Source organism: Macaca mulatta, chromosome 7 (assembly GCF_049350105.2).
Source record: "Macaca mulatta isolate MMU2019108-1 chromosome 7, T2T-MMU8v2.0, whole genome shotgun sequence".
Classification (NCBI taxonomy): Eukaryota; Metazoa; Chordata; class Mammalia; order Primates; family Cercopithecidae; genus Macaca; species Macaca mulatta.
Genome location: NC_133412.1, coordinates 88,881,293 through 88,896,727, shown reverse-complemented (window position 1 = coordinate 88,896,727; position 15,435 = coordinate 88,881,293). Strand labels below are relative to the sequence as shown.

Genomic DNA, 15,435 nt, shown 5'->3' with positions numbered 1-15,435 from the left:
ATGTAAGAAATAAAATAAAACTACAAAGAAAAGAAAACAACAATACTGCATTAAAATGAACTGTTCATCCTCAGTCCTTACAACCACTTGTGGTCAATATGGCATATCAAAAAATGAGCGTTTAAAACATCTTAAAACAGCATTTCTTTGTTGGAAAACATAATAAAACTGGAAATACAAACAGCCATTCAGACTAAGCTCTATCTTGGAAAAAACCATCATTTCAGATTCGGCTGAGGTTTCTATTGTCAAAAATCTGCCTTCCACCAGTATTTGTGTTTTTTCAATCCAGCTCCTCAATCCCTAACTGAAGCTACATAGAACCAAGATTCTTTTTTTCTTGCTTGCCCATTTCTACTAGGGGATTGAATCCCAGTTGCTAAGCTTCAATTATCAGTTTGTTGTATTGCTGCAACTCACGGATCTGAAAAACTCATAAATGAGAGAGAGAGAGACATCAGCCTGCCAAATATATGTAGTAACTTTAATGTAATTTAAGGTAGCATAACAAGTTATTTTCAACCTGAGCACATTTCTCTAAAAAAACCAAAACGGGTTTATTGAGATGTAATTCACATACCATTAAAGTCCCCGATTTAAAGTATATATATAATCCAATGGTTTTAAGTATATTCAGAGCTATGCAGCCATCACCACAAACTAATTTTAGAACAATTTTCATCACCCCAAAAAGAAACCCTGTGCCCACTAGCAGCAGTCACTCCCCATTCCATCGACCCCCAGCCCCTGGCAACCACTCATCTCCTTTCTGCCTCTATGGATTTGCTTATTCTGGACATTTCACATAAACCGGATCATATAATATGTGGTCTTTTGTGACTGACTTCTTTCACTTTTTTGTGATATTTTTAAGCTTCATCTATTCAACCTTAACATATTTCTTAGAGTTGGACTTTTCTAATCTTTTCGACAAATCAAACATATGACCTTTTAAATTCTAAATCCTGACACAAACCCCACCCTTCCACAAAATACCATTTACTCGCTATGTCTTTCTAGAGAATCTAAACTATAATTTGCTGTTTAGGTTCTTTCAAACGTTCTTTTTCTGGGTTCTCCATCTGGTAATAAACACTAACTTCTTTAAACACCAACATTTCACATACCTACATTTCTCTGACAATAGGATGCCTGGGGTAGAAAGATGACTGAATCCTTTTAAGGAGATGGGTACAGTAAATTTAAAGTGCATGCTGACTTTTTAGAAAGAAAATAGCCATCAGATTATCTGGCTATCACTCAGAACCTCCGAACCTCCTTCATTTAGATGCTCTGGTTCACATTATGGTGATACAAAACAAACACATCCATATGACTGCCTTTGCTTCAGAAACTAAGTTTTCTAAGATAAACAGTTTTCTTTCTACTGCCATCACACTAAAAGAGAAAACTCTAATGTTTCACTACGCCAGCAAAATACCTGCAACTGAACCAACAACACCCTGCCTTTATTTCTATACCAGACAACAGCCGAAAGAATGCCCTCCCTGACACGGCTCAGCACCTTATTTCTATCAGAGTTAAGTGGTCTAGCACCTTCCCGGCTAAAAACTGAACGCCCGTTCACAGGCATAGCTTTTAATCCTCCACATTTCAGAGATGGAGGGAGGGGCAGGTACTGAGTCAGTCAAGACTTCAACAAACCATAATCGAGATTTGGGGTGTCTTCTGACCACCCATGAGGTTTCAAGGAACTAACCACTTGTAAAGGGATCCTTGGGGGAAGTTTTGGCATCATGGAGTAAAAACATACATTAAAACACCCCCTCCCCTCCTGTCTGTGTTCTCAAAAACCGTCGTCTCGCACAAAGAATATCCTTCAAGAAAAACACTCCAAAAGAAAAACAGCCTATTTTAAAATGCCCGACTCCTGCGTCGGAGAAGGCCATCCCTGCTATTTTGAATTTCAGAACATTAAAAACACAAAACTAGAGAAGCTCTACAGTTTAACTGCACACCATAATAAAACGGATTATTTCTCCCGTGTCTTCTAAACCGTACTTATCATTTAAAGATAAAAAACCCTCCTTTGTCCCCCTCAAACACCACCTAAACGACTTAGTAAAGGGAGCCGGAAGGCTTTCGCCCAATCGAGTCCGCTTAAAGTTTAGAAAACAAAGAGCATGAGAGCCCAGATCTGTGCAAGGTCCGGCCCCAGTCCGCGTCCCACTCGGCAGTAAACACGCGAACCACGATCTGCTCTCGTTCTGTCGCGCACTCATTTCTTAAGAGACGTTTAAGGATTTGTTTATAGAAACAGCCTTTCTGAATTGCCCCAGTGATGGGGCCAGACAACCTCCGCTGCCTCCTACTTCTCCCCCTCACTCTTGAAGGCTCAGTCGTGATTTTTTTCGAAGTTAATCGGCACCACCTGCATACCCTCGGCTACCATTACTCACCAACACGCCCTCACCGTTCCCGATCCCAGTTCTGCGACATTTAAACTTTTAATCGTGTTCAAATTACCCCACTATCTTGAATGTACCAGTAAGCCACACTTTCAATTTTTTGAGAATAAACCCCCCACCTCCTGTGGCTGTACACACTGGGGGGAGTTCCCACTCCCTGCATCCCCGCGCTTCCCTACCTACCCCTACCCGACACCACCAAAACAAAAGCTATCAGGTTGCAAAACATAGCGAGTATGGAACGATACTGCTTATTAACTGCGTACAAAGGAAGTGCGCGGCGGCAGAAGGGAGGGCGACACGACGCCGGCCACAACAAAACCAAGGCCAGGGCTCCGCGCTCGCAAAACACAACACCCTTCCCCCACCGCCGCAGACCCTGGCGCTCCTGAAACCCACAGCGTAGGACACCTCTCGCCAGGGACGGGCGTCTCGGTGTCCCCGTGAGGCGGCGACTACACCCCGCGCTGCGAGCACGTGTGTCGGAATGCACGTCGGCTCCGACCACACACCCACCAACGCACATTCGGATGCGGCCCTAGCACCCCTCCATGCCCCTGCCCGGGAGAAACTGAGAGGCCATCCCAGAGCCCTCTGAACTGGGGGCCCAGTGGCGCTCCCCGTAAAAGACAAGCTGAGGAAGACTCCCGGCCTCGCACTCCCCGGGGAGCTGCCCAGAGAGCGCTTCCCCTCACCCCACCGCCCAGCCCCGGGACGCCAGGGGCAGGTAACCCAACGAGGAGCGGGCCAAAGTAACGGGCAAGGCCAGGAACCCTAGGAGCCCGAGGGGAAATGCATGTTGGGCGACGGGAGGCAGCGCCAGGCGCTTGGAGACGTGTCCTGGGGCTTCGGGGCCTCTCCGCAGGGCACCTCCCCCCTCAAGGGCAACTCGCACCCCGCGGGCCGGGCGGATGCCTGCTCCCCACTGCCGGATCAGCCCCAGCAGCGGAGACGCGGTGCGGCCCAGGGTGCAGTCCCCGCTGCCTTCGCGCCGCATGGGATCAGCGCTATGTGCGGAGAGGCTCGTGCGCTCCGGAGGGGCGAGGTGCGGGTCGCGGGGCCTGGGAACCCTTGGTGCCCGCCCCGGCACCAACTTCCCTACCGAGTCCTCGAGCCTAGCCGGGGGACAGGACTGTCGGCACGACTAGAGAGAAAGCCCCTCAGGCCCTTCCAGCACGGGGGATGTGCGGAGCCAGGGCCCGCTGGGCTCCAGACGAACGAGCCCGGATCCCAGGTCCGCCGCAGCCTCCCTCCCGGCAGAGCCACCCCGCGCCCCGCCCCGCCGCTCCCGAGCCCGGGGGCCCGACAGCTGCGACGGTGGCAACTCGGGTTTCGCAAACAGGGCGCAGCCCCTCGAAGGAAAAGTTCCCGCAGTGGCCGCGGGCGGCGGGCACATACTCACTTTCTCCACTCGTCGGCCAGAGCGAGAGCGCGGCGGAGAGAAACAGGAGCCCCCACAGCGAGGTCGGGGACCCTTCTCCAGAGCCAGACTTCATTCCTTTTATTTGGGACGAAATTCCCCTTTCTAAAAAAAAAAAAAAAAAAAAAGAAAAGAAAAAGAAAAAAAAAGAAAGGAAAGGAAACAAGTCTCAAACTCAGTCTTCGCTCCCCCTCCAAAAACAAGGACGAAGGAAACAATACTCCGAAGGCGGTGCCGCCGGGGCCCTCCGGGTGCGCGGACGGGGCGGCCCCTCAGCGCCGGCAGCAGCGGCCCAGGGCTCGGCGGAGTCGGCAACTCGAGGCGCGCCGGGGCGGGCTGTCGGCGTCGTCGGCCTCCATTTTCAAACCCGGAGAGGCAGGAAAGGGGGAAAACTGCAAAGAAAGGGGGCAAAGCCCAAATCTGCCTCGGCGAGGAAAAACAAGCCCGGCCCTTGCCGCGCGGGAGGTGGCCGGACGCCCGAGCCTCCGCCGCGGGAGGGCGCGACGCAGTTCGCAAGATCGCCCCAAGTCCGGGTCGCAGGCGAGGCCGGCGAGGAGCAGAAACCCGGAGTCAAATGAATGAGCGGCTCCCCCTCCTCCTCCTCCTCCTCCTCCTCCGGGCTCCGCTCGCCGCCGCCTCCTCCCTCAGCGCCGCCGCCGCCGCGAGCTCCTTCCCAAATCCAGGACACACACAAAGCGGCGGGCCGGCCGCGCCGCGCTCAGCACTCCCGCCGCGCCGCCCGGCTCTGCGCCGCCGCCCGCCCCGCGCTGCCCCCGCCCGGCCCCCGCCCGCCGCCGCCGGCTCTGCGCGGGGGCTCCGGCTCGCTGAAGGTCACAGCCGAGGCGAGGCGCGCCGTGGAGCTGCCCCCGCGCGGGAGGGGCGTGGAGGGCGCGGGGGGGGTCCGGGGAGCGGGGCCGAGGGTCTGCGAGCGCCGGCCGCGGGCAGGCTCGCTGGCGGCGTCCCTCTCGCTCTCCCGCCTCTCTTGAGTTCGCCTGGTGCGCTCGCTCCTCCTCGGGTTTTTTCCCTTTTTTTTTCCGCTCAGCGGAGTTAATGCTGGTAAACAAGAGCCCCAGCCTCGCCGCGCCGCCGCCGCCGCCGCCGCCACACACTGGGGGCTCGCGCGCGCGCGCTCGCCCGGGTCCGCGCACACGCGCCCGCTCGCACACTCGAGCGGCCACCGCCGCAGCAGCGGCGCGCCGAGGGCCCGGCCCAGGCCGGCACGAGCCAAAAACCGGAGCCCGGGATCCCCGAGACGTGCGGAGCGGAGCCCAGGCGTGGGGCGCGAGACTGCAAGGCGCCGCCCCCATGTCCCGCCCCGCCGACTCCCGCGCGCGCACAGAGACACGCGCGCGTGCCCACCCGCTCCCGCCCCCACCAGTGCACCACTGCGCCGGCCACCCCGCACGCGCCCTACCCTCCCGCCCGACTCCAAAAACAATGCCCCCGCCGCCGACCCGGTCTCGGCGGGGCAGGGGTGGGTAGGCAGGGAAAGGTTAGGAAGGGGAGGGGTAGGCAGGCGAGGGGCGGGGTGGGCAGGCGAGGGGAGGGGTGGGCGGGGAGTGCGGTGCTGGGAGAGGTTCATTGAAAACAACAACAGCGCGGCTGGAAAGCGCGTTTCCCTGGTTCTTGAAAAGCTTCATTGTTCCTTGCAGCTGTTGCAAAATAAATAAGTGCGTGCATGCGGCATTTTTTTCGCTATGTACTGGAAAGCCCGAACGTGGCGGAAGGGGCGCACCTGGGAAAAAGAAGACCCCCCCAGGCTACTACGCTGGGCACTTTCACGCCAGGCTGGGGCACCCGCGGCGTTGAGACCGGGGAGCCCGGAGTTGCGGGGAGCGGAGGGGGAAGGGCGCGGCCCGCGTGGCTCGACCCGGAGTGGCGCGAGGAGACAGGACCCCGCAGCCCCCCGGTCGGGCCCCGCGCCCCGGAAGGGGGGCTCAGACAGGCGGCCCCGCGTGCCCAGGGCGCGTCCCCGCGGCGGCCGCCAGAGGGCGCGGCGGGCGCCGGGGAGGGCAGCACGCGGAGAGTCGCCTCCCTCCCTCCGGGGGAGGAAATGTGGGGGCCCGGGCTGGGGACCGACTCGGCTGGGTCGCGCTGGCGGGGCCTCCCGGACCAGCGGCCCGCCCCGAGCGCTCTCAGCGGCCTCGCGCGGCTCAGGGCTCCACCACGTGGGCGGCTGTGGGGAGCGGCCGGGGCGCGTGCACGCTGCGGGGCTCCGAAGCTGGGGGGCGTGTCCGGGGCCCCGAGAAGGGGGTGGAGGCTGGGGCCGGGAAGCCTCCCTTGGCTGCGGTCCCGACCCGGGAACAGGCGGCATGCACTCGGGATCAGCGGCTACTGCGAAAACCCAACCGCACCTGTCTTGAGTCCTCCCGGGCACGTTCCTCTTGCTTCGTTTGCTACGTAAGTGACTAGAAACCAGTACCGACCCTAACTCTCCGCGGTGGTTTTCTTGAATGTGCAGGAGGAGAGGTTCCCCAAAGCGAGACTTCCCTAGGACTGCCATCTAATGAATAAATGCTGCGGAGACCAGGTCCTCAAAGAGGGAAACAGCCCAGCAATGGCAGGAGAGAGGAATTTGAAATACGTGGACTTTTACAAACAGTAATTGGACCATGTGTCGCCCTTAATGTGGTCCGATTTCATGACTCAGGCTAATTGATGTCAATAATAAATTTTTTTAGGATGGCTAATAAAAGAGTTGTGAATTGTCGAGATAAGAAGTGGTTGTCTCATAAACAATCGGGTAGAATGGTAAGAGGGGACCTGATGTAAACGAAGGTAGTAGGTTTCTTTTATTACTCTCTAATTTTAAAAGATTTCCGCATTAGAACGTGTATCCATCGTTCGTAAATAATTTTTTAAATTAAGAGCTGAAAACAAGTCAAAAGCTATCATAACGGAAACTTAGCCCTTTTTTTCTAAAGTTGTTTCCTAGATCATTTTTCTCCTTGGAAATTTCTAGCTCAATTCAGAGTATAGAAGGAAAATAAACCTTGTTTTACCTAAGAAAGTTATTCATATAATGGGATGGTTTTGTTTAACTGAAATTCAGCTTGATTTTTAAACAAAGAGTTTCAGTTTTAGATGTTCCTAGATTTAACAGAGAAAGAAATGTATTAGAATCTTAAACTTAAAATGTATTATTTAAAAAGTAGACACCACACATGAAGAATTAAAGTCCAGTCTACTAATTTTTAAATATTTCTTCAGGAAGTTCTCTGCATGAAGTTGGTCTTGATTCCTACAGATTCACTCTGGAGTTAAATACAAAGAAATACTGATATATAATTTCGTTGTACTTGATTTCAGAATTTTTAATACATACTTGTAAGACAAAAATTTAGAGCTGATTTTTAAAAGGCTTGTGCTAATATAAAATCTTCAAATACTACCCAATGTATTTTTAGTATTAGTAATAAATATGCCTATTTGTCCCCAAGAACATAAAGAGGTATATAGAATTTTTAAATACATGCAGGTTTTTGTAGGGGTTGTAGGATTTATTTGTTTTTGTGTGTTTTTTTAATAAAATGATTTTCATTTGTGAATTTTTTAAATGTGTTTTCCTGAAGTAGTTGGAAATCAATCATACTGTTATTTTAAACAGTGAAGTGGGAAGTGTGTCATTATATAGCTTAATATTTAGGAAAAAAAAAAAAAGAACAAAAATTTAGGTTGTCTTTAGGCTCTAACTTGACCACATGGACAAAGGATGTGATTCGTATTTCTTCAGTGATTATATTCTACATACACAAGTCCAACTTAGTTTTTCAACCTTGAAATAAAATCATGTAGACAAAAATTAATTGGAGTCTTTGCTTTACACCCACACTGTCAATGCACCACACTTTTTATTTTATACCGTTTTACCCAGGTATCTTATAGATTCTCCCTCTTTTGGAGCAGAAACTTATTGCTTGTTTTCATTTCTTAAAAATGCCGTTTACTTGATAACAGTTTCATCTCAAATGATTCTGCTAAATGTACCAGACTCCCCAAAAAATGTAATGTATATCATATACATCAAGTGCAAATATGAGAAACAGCACAACTAACAACTGACAAGTATCAAGTAATACAATATATTGCGATATATTCACAGAAAGGAATGTTAGCAGCAAAAGTAAATAAACTACAGCCCCACACAACATGAGCAGATCTTTGAAACACACTGAGTAAAAATATACAAGTATCAAAAACGCACACAGCATAACACCATTTTGATAAAGCTCTTAAAAGCAAGAAAAACTTCAAAAGTTATAGAAATCCCTTACTTCAAATAATAAATATTTTTGCTTTGTTTTGCTTTTGTTTTAGCAAAAGAATTAATGAAGGATGTGAATTCCTTTGGATAGGATAAGAAGCTCCTAGGCATATGGGTTTCCACTGTAATTTGGAAATGTGTTCACTCTTGGATTGAGTGATGGATTTACAAATTTCCATTTTATAATTATGCTTAATAACTAACACATGTTCCACATATTTTTGTATGTATAAAACATTAAAGAAGACCAATAAAAATATGGGAGAGATCCATGAAAGAGATCATTCTGGTTTTCTAGTGGGAGTCATTCAGATTTTGAACTGTTTGTATAAACAACTCAGAAGCATTAAAGATCTACTAAAATGACACAGTTAATCAATATCCTTAAGATATTTCAGAAGAATGTCCACACATCTAATATCAATGCAATTTAAGACAAAAATCAAAAGACAAAAAATTTAGAAGACCTCACTTCATAAGTAATAAGGTTCATTAAGAGTGCGTTATGTAAACTGTTTGACAGTTTCTTTTAAGGTTAAACATACAACTAACTTAGATCCAGCAAGCCTACCCCTAGCTATTTACCCAAAGAAATGAAAATTCCACAAAAATACCTCTATGGGAATGTCAGTAGGTGCTTTGTTCATAATAGCAAAAACTAAAACAATCCAAATGTAAATCAAAAGGAGAATGGATAAACAAATCATGATATATCCATTCAATGCAATACTGCTTAGTAGTAAAAAGGAATGAACTACTAATCCATGCAAAAACATAAATGAGTCTCCAAAGCATAATGTATAAGCCAAAAGAGTACATACTGTATTAGCTCATTTATGTAAAGCTCAAAAACAGGCAAGATTGATCTAGAGCTAGAAATGAGAATCATGGCTGCCCAGAGTGGGTAGAGAAGGGAAAGTTTCAAATGACTAGGGAGAGGCATAAAGAACTTTCTTGGGTGATGGCAATGCTCTATATCTTGATGGGATGTTGGCTATGCTAGTATATGCATTTATCAAAAACACATCAAACTGTACACTTAAGATGGGTGCACTTCATTCTGCATAATTGTATCTGAATGTTAAATTGTTAAGATTGTATTATAATTTAGATAGTTGCAGCTGTTCTAAAAAATAAAATGTTAGCACAATGCTTCCCATTTTTACTATTATGCGAGTTAATAGAGATGCTAAACTCCAGCATCCTTGCCCACAGCTGTCTACAGATGAATATACTTTCAGTGTATATCTGCCTAAGGTCTTTCCTTAGGGGCATTAGCTGTGGAAGGCATCAAACGGTTTCCACAGAGCAACCCAAGGGCAGGAAAAATACAAGTGATAATGTAGCTGACTCCAGTCCCCACACATCCACAAGCAACAAGAGTCTCAGTCTTGTTGAGGATCTGTTTACACTCAACTTGAGAAGATTTTCTATTTTAGCTCTGCATAGATAGCTAGCTCCCAAGGCATAAATGCTACATTTCTCCATGATACTTTAAAAGCAATGTGGAGGTTTCAGAGAGCATTTGCCCAGAGACAGCTGAGATAATGTCTTGCTGTGACTAACTTTCGGCACCATATTCAGTAAAACATCAATCAGGGAAGTTCCTGGAAAACCCAGGCCTGGGCCAAGAGTGATAGGCACCCTGGAGATCTCCATGGGTCCAAAATGGAAATTGGAGGCTTCTGGGGCTCCACCACTACCCTGAGCATCATCATGAGCCTGTCCCCGACCTGAGGGTGGGTATGTTTAACTCCCCACATGGTAGTCTGGGAAAAATAAACCCAACCATGATCGCTGTAACGGCTCCGTCTTTTTTGCTTGTCATTTGCGGTGGTTAGTCTCTGAGATGGGTGTGCCGTCTTCACTCCTCCATGTAATTAACTTTCAAACATATCAATAGTAAGGATCCCTGTCTGGCAGACAGTACAAAAGATGCTTCTTCGTTGTTGAAATGCATCATAGATGTACATGAAAAGTGGGGTTAAATCAAAAGTTCTGTTTCCTCTGATTAATGCCACCAGCTCTGAGATGTTGTATCAGCAGCATGCCAGAAAGAGACAAGCTACTCCTCTGCCCTACCCCACCCTACTCTGCAAAGCTGTGTGACTCTGTGCAAGTGGCTTCACCTCTCTGTTTTCTCCTCTATGAAATGATGATGTTGACATTGACCTTTCCGCTGTAAAATATGACTTCTTTTTTTGATTTTTAATTGACAGTGGTACCTTGATATCTCATAATTTAGTTGTACATTTTGTACTTTTGCCTTCTCTGTCAAGTAATTAATTAATCTATAAATTAACACACAGGCAACAGCAGCCAGGCTCAGGGAATGAATACTTCCTAATTTTTTTTTATTAATACAGATTTTTCACACATTAGAGGGTTTTTTTCTTTCTTTCTTTTTTTTTTTTTTTAGACAGGATCTCACTCTGTCACCCAGGCTGGAGTGCTGGAGAGTAGTGGTGCAATCTTGGCTCCCACCTCAGCCTCCTGAGTAGCTGGAACTACAGGAGTGTGCCATCACTCCCAGCTGTTTTTTTGCTTGTTTGTTTGTTTTTAATGGAGACGAGGTCTCACTGTGTTGCCCAGGTGGGTCTAAAACTCCTGGGCTCAAGCAATCCGCCCACCTTGGCATCCCAAAGTACTGAGATCACAGACATGAGCCACCATGCCTAGCCAGGGTTTCTTAAAAGTATAACATAAAATATTTTTTAGCAGTTTTGAATTTCAGTATATTTTCTCCTAAGAATGTGAGTATGGAAAAACAAACAGAAACATCACCAAGGCAGGGGGAAGTGGTCCCAGGTAACCCACAAAAGGGATCCTTCAATTGATCATTGAGAATGTTCCTCCAAAACATTCTCTTTGGGATGATATTAAGTTCTAGTGGAACCTTACTCTGTAGAATATATTTGCACATTTCTTCAGTACATTTTTAAACACAACATCATTGTGTCAGGCTCCTTACTAGCAGCAAACTCTATTTCTGGCCTCATGAACAGGCTACAAAATAAGGCGATTTTGAAGTTATGCAGATGTCTGCAGCTCTGCAATGTGGAGAATCAGCTGCAGAATCAAGTTGTTTATATTTGTTCTTGGAGTACCATTGATCAACCAGAGAACTGAACAGAGACCACAGGGACCTAAACCCGGAAAAGGCTGGTTCCTACAGCCATGAGGAATTATTAAGACATACAGACATTAAGAGAGGTTGTATATGATTTCTGGTTTCAAATACCTGAAGAAGTCATTAGACTTTTCAAATTAGTCTAGCTCTGCCCATTGGTCATTTGCCTTGATCCAGGTAATGCCAATGGGCAGAACTAGACTAATGGGAAGGAAAACAAATTTCATTTATTTTAAAGAATTTTTCTTCTTTTCCAGTTGAAACAAAAAGTCAGTATTATTTTGCAGTCTCTGCTTGGAGAGTTGCGTAGTGTAGGAGAAATCTCTCTGTCATCAGAATGTCCATGAAGAGACTGAACTGATACCTGCTGGGGAAATTGTCCAAAGAAACAAGATTGAGAAGATGGCGGGGGCATGGAGGGGTGACATTTGCCATCCCTTCCAGTTGCAGGATCGCTGGATACTTGGATTCTACTCTGTGCTTGCATTGTTGTGACTGATGAGCTGCCGAAGGAGCCTTGCTTTGCTTTAAATGAATAGTGATCCACTTCAGAGTAGAAGATGCATTATTTCAAAAGGATATTGAATTTATCATATATGACAGAAACCCTGATGAAATTGCTCCTGAAAGAGGTCCAAGGCCCAGTTACAACAGACTGAAAAGCCAACTTAGATCAAGGTTTATTTTCAAATCAGTCATATTGTGGGAGATGCTTGGGCCAAGGTGGAGGTTAAGATAGTGGTATGCTGGTAAATGCTTAACACGGACTATGGGGTGGGGAAATTCAAGATCTGTAGAGTTTCTCAATTTCCCTTGTAGAAATATTCCTACCATGGCCAATTTAAGCTACCAATGTAAGGTCACTGGATACAGAAGTCTGAAAAGAGGTGCACAGTTGTCTCTTGTAAGACGATGTGAGCCTGCTCCGATACATCATTGGGCTAAGATAGCTGAAAACCTTGTGTTGCCTTTGTAACAAATTAAATATGTATTCATAAGAACATTATAGGCTGGGCGCGGTGGCTCACGCCTGTAATCCCAGCACTTTGGGAGGCCGAGGCGGGCAGATCACAAGGTCAGGAGATCGAGACCACGGTGAAACCCCGTCTCTACTAAAAATACAAAAAATTAGCCGGGCGCCGTTGTGGGCGCCTGTAGTCCCAGCTACTCGGGAGGCTGAGGCAGGAGAATGGCGTGAACCCGGGAGGCGGAGCTTGCAGTGAGCCGAGATCGCGCCACTGCACTCCAGCCTGGGCGACAGAGCGAGACTCCGTCTCAAAAAAAAAAAAAAAAAAAAAAAAAGAACATTATAAGCAAACTAGTACAAAAATAGCAATAACTATAAACAGGCAATTCACAGAAGAAGAAGCCAGAACGTCCAATAAGCATGAAAATATACTCAGCAACCTGGTTGGCAAAATTAAGAATTGGACAGTACCAACTGTTCACAGGAATGAATGGGGAGAATTGCATTCTCATTCACTGCTCCTGGGAAGATAAATTAGTACATACACTTTGGAGAGCAACTTGGCAATATCCATGAGGTTAAAGATACACCTACTCCACAACCCAGCAACCCCATTCCTAAGGAAGATACCCCAAAAGCTCTTGATCTATGCACCAGGAGACACTAACAAAACTGTTAATTGGAACATTGTTTTCAATAGTAAAATACTAGAAACAATCTAAGTGTCCCTCAGTGGAAACGATGAATAATGGTGCTTTATTTGTACGGTAGAATAGGTAGAATACTATACAGAGGTTAAAATGAATGAACTAGATCTAAGTGAATCAACATAGATTTAACAGCCAATATTGTGTGAAAGAGCAATTTGCAAAGGTTAAATAACAATAGGCTACTGTTTATGTAACTATCAATACAAAAAACAATAGCATTATTGTTTGTGGATACATACATATGTATCAAAAGTATAAAATATTCGTGGAAGTGATAAAATCAGTCAGACCTTATCTCTCAGGATGAAGGAAGAGATAAAAAATAGAGAATAGTTTTAACTATATTGACAACCTTTTATTTGTTTAAAAGACAAAAGATATCAGAAGCAAATGATCCAAAATGTTCATATCTGTTAAACCAAGATGGTGGGTACATGTGTGTCTGTAAGTTATTTTGTGTATTTTTTGTAGGCTTGAACTGTTTCATAAATTTTTCCTTTGCCTTTTTTAAAATAAACTTTTTAGTATAGAATAGTTTTGGATTTACAGAACTGTTGCAAACCTAGTACAGAGAGTCCCATATCTCAGACTGGTAACCACACCCAATTCCCCATATTTTTAACATCTTACACTGCTATGCTACATTTGTCACAACTAATGAACCAATATTAAGACATCGTTATTATGATGATTTTTTTTGTTTTTTGTTTTTTGTTTTTGGAGACAGTCTCACTCTGTTGCCCAGGCTGGAGTGCAGTGATGCAATCTCGGCTCACTGCAATCTCCGCCTCCTGGGTTCAAGCGATTCTCCTGCCTCAGACTCCTGAGTAGCTGGGACTACAGGCACACACCACCAAGCTGGGCTAATTTTCTTTTCTTTTTTTTTTTTTTTTTTTTTTTTTGTATTTTTAGTAGAAATGGAGTTTCACTATGTTGGATAATGTGTTTCTGGGAGAAAGACTCCAGAGGTACAGTGCTGTTCTCATCACATCATAACAAGGGTACATTCTATCAACATGATGTTAACATTGATCACCTGCCTGAGGTGGTGTTCATCAAGTTTTCTACTGTAAAGTTATCTCTATTTTTCTCTCTCTTTATATATTGTAATCTTTGAAAGAAAGTCACTCTGCATATCCCACACTTATTCTCCACCTCCATAAGGGAAACGTATGTATGTAAGTTATCTAGAATTCTTCTGCACAGGAGGTGTGTCTATTCTCCTCCTTTATTTATGTGATAACTTTTTGTTTATATCAGTACAGGCTTGTGGATATTTATTTCATGTTTTGGGTTATAACCCAGTAATACTTAATTTATTATGTTGCTCAGATTGTTCCAAGTTTGGCTATTGGGAGTAATTTCAGTTGCCTATTGGGTCCGCTTGACATACCCCCATCATTGTGGGTTTTGTTTTGGTTTTAGCAATTTTACTTTCTGGCACTACAAGATACTCCAGGCTGATCTCATATATCTCCTGCCTCAGTCCTAGAATCAGTTACTTCTCCAAGGAGCCCTGGTTCCAGTGGAAACTGGAGAACGCTTTCAGAAACCAAAAGCCAGCTGCCAGGTGTGCTTGTTGCTACTGGGGTGTCATTGCTTCTAGGTCCTCTGAGCTGATGAAATAAGGAAACACATCTGTGCATACTAACTCGTGTATTTACACATATCTGAAAATATTTCAACATGTAACCATCTGTATCTCTGTGAAGCCAACTGAAGTTCCTACTGAAGTTTCCAACTGCTCCATTTTAACATGGATCATCCTAGCCTCCTCCTCCTTGCCCTTGCTCCCATCCATTAGTGAGAACCCTGGTTCTCACCATCTGACATCCATTTACTCATTGTTCAATTTATAATTTGTTTTTTGTTTTTTGTGTTTTTTTTGAGATCAAGTCTCACTCTGTTGCCCAGGCTGGAGTGCAGTGGTGTGATCTCAGCTCACTGCAACCTCCGCCTCCTGGGTTCAAGCAATTCTCCTGTCTCAGCCTCCAGAGAAACTGGGATTATAGGCAGCTGGCACCATGCCCAACTGATTTTTGTGGTTTTAGGAGAGATGGAGTTTCACCATGTTGGCCAGGCTGGTCTCGAACTCCTAACCTCAGGTGATCCTCCTGCCTCAGCCTTCCAAAGTGCTGGGATTACAGGCGTGAGCCACTGTGCCCAGCCTCAATTTACAATTTTTTAAGAAGAAAAATAAATGCTGCTAAGAAATGCTTCAACTTATTACAGCATCCAGACCAAAGGTGCAGACTATTTACAAAGCAGAGATCTGCAGAGAGAGGAAGTTTCATGTCATGATCCATTCCCAGCACAGACCTCTCTGTGGGGCCAGGACTTACTTGTCTTGTGCCCTTCCAGGGGGCATTCATGGAAACACAGGCCAAATGTCCCTTCAGAACAGGTCTCTGAAACCCAGTTGTGAGGGATAAAGAGCACCAAGTCCAGGACACAGCTGGAGGATATCCTTGAAGAAAATTAGGTGGGAGGAGGAATCACATAACATAAGCTAAAG

The 15,435-nt window shown here is 46.1% G+C and overlaps 1 protein-coding gene across 2 annotated transcripts in view; it reads right to left on the bottom strand.

The window, feature by feature from the left end:
* Positions 1 to 4,702, bottom strand: part of IGF1R (insulin like growth factor 1 receptor) — a 319,009-nt gene extending 314,307 nt beyond the window's left edge. Inside the window, exon 1 of one of the 2 annotated variants that reach the window (XM_015143119.3) lies at positions 3,832 to 4,702. In XM_015143119.3, the coding sequence (XP_014998605.1) occupies positions 3,832 to 3,925 (94 nt within the window). In that variant the 5' untranslated portion in view covers positions 3,926 to 4,702. 2 annotated transcript variants of the gene reach the window in all.
* Positions 4,703 to 15,435: the final 10,733 nt, after the last annotated feature.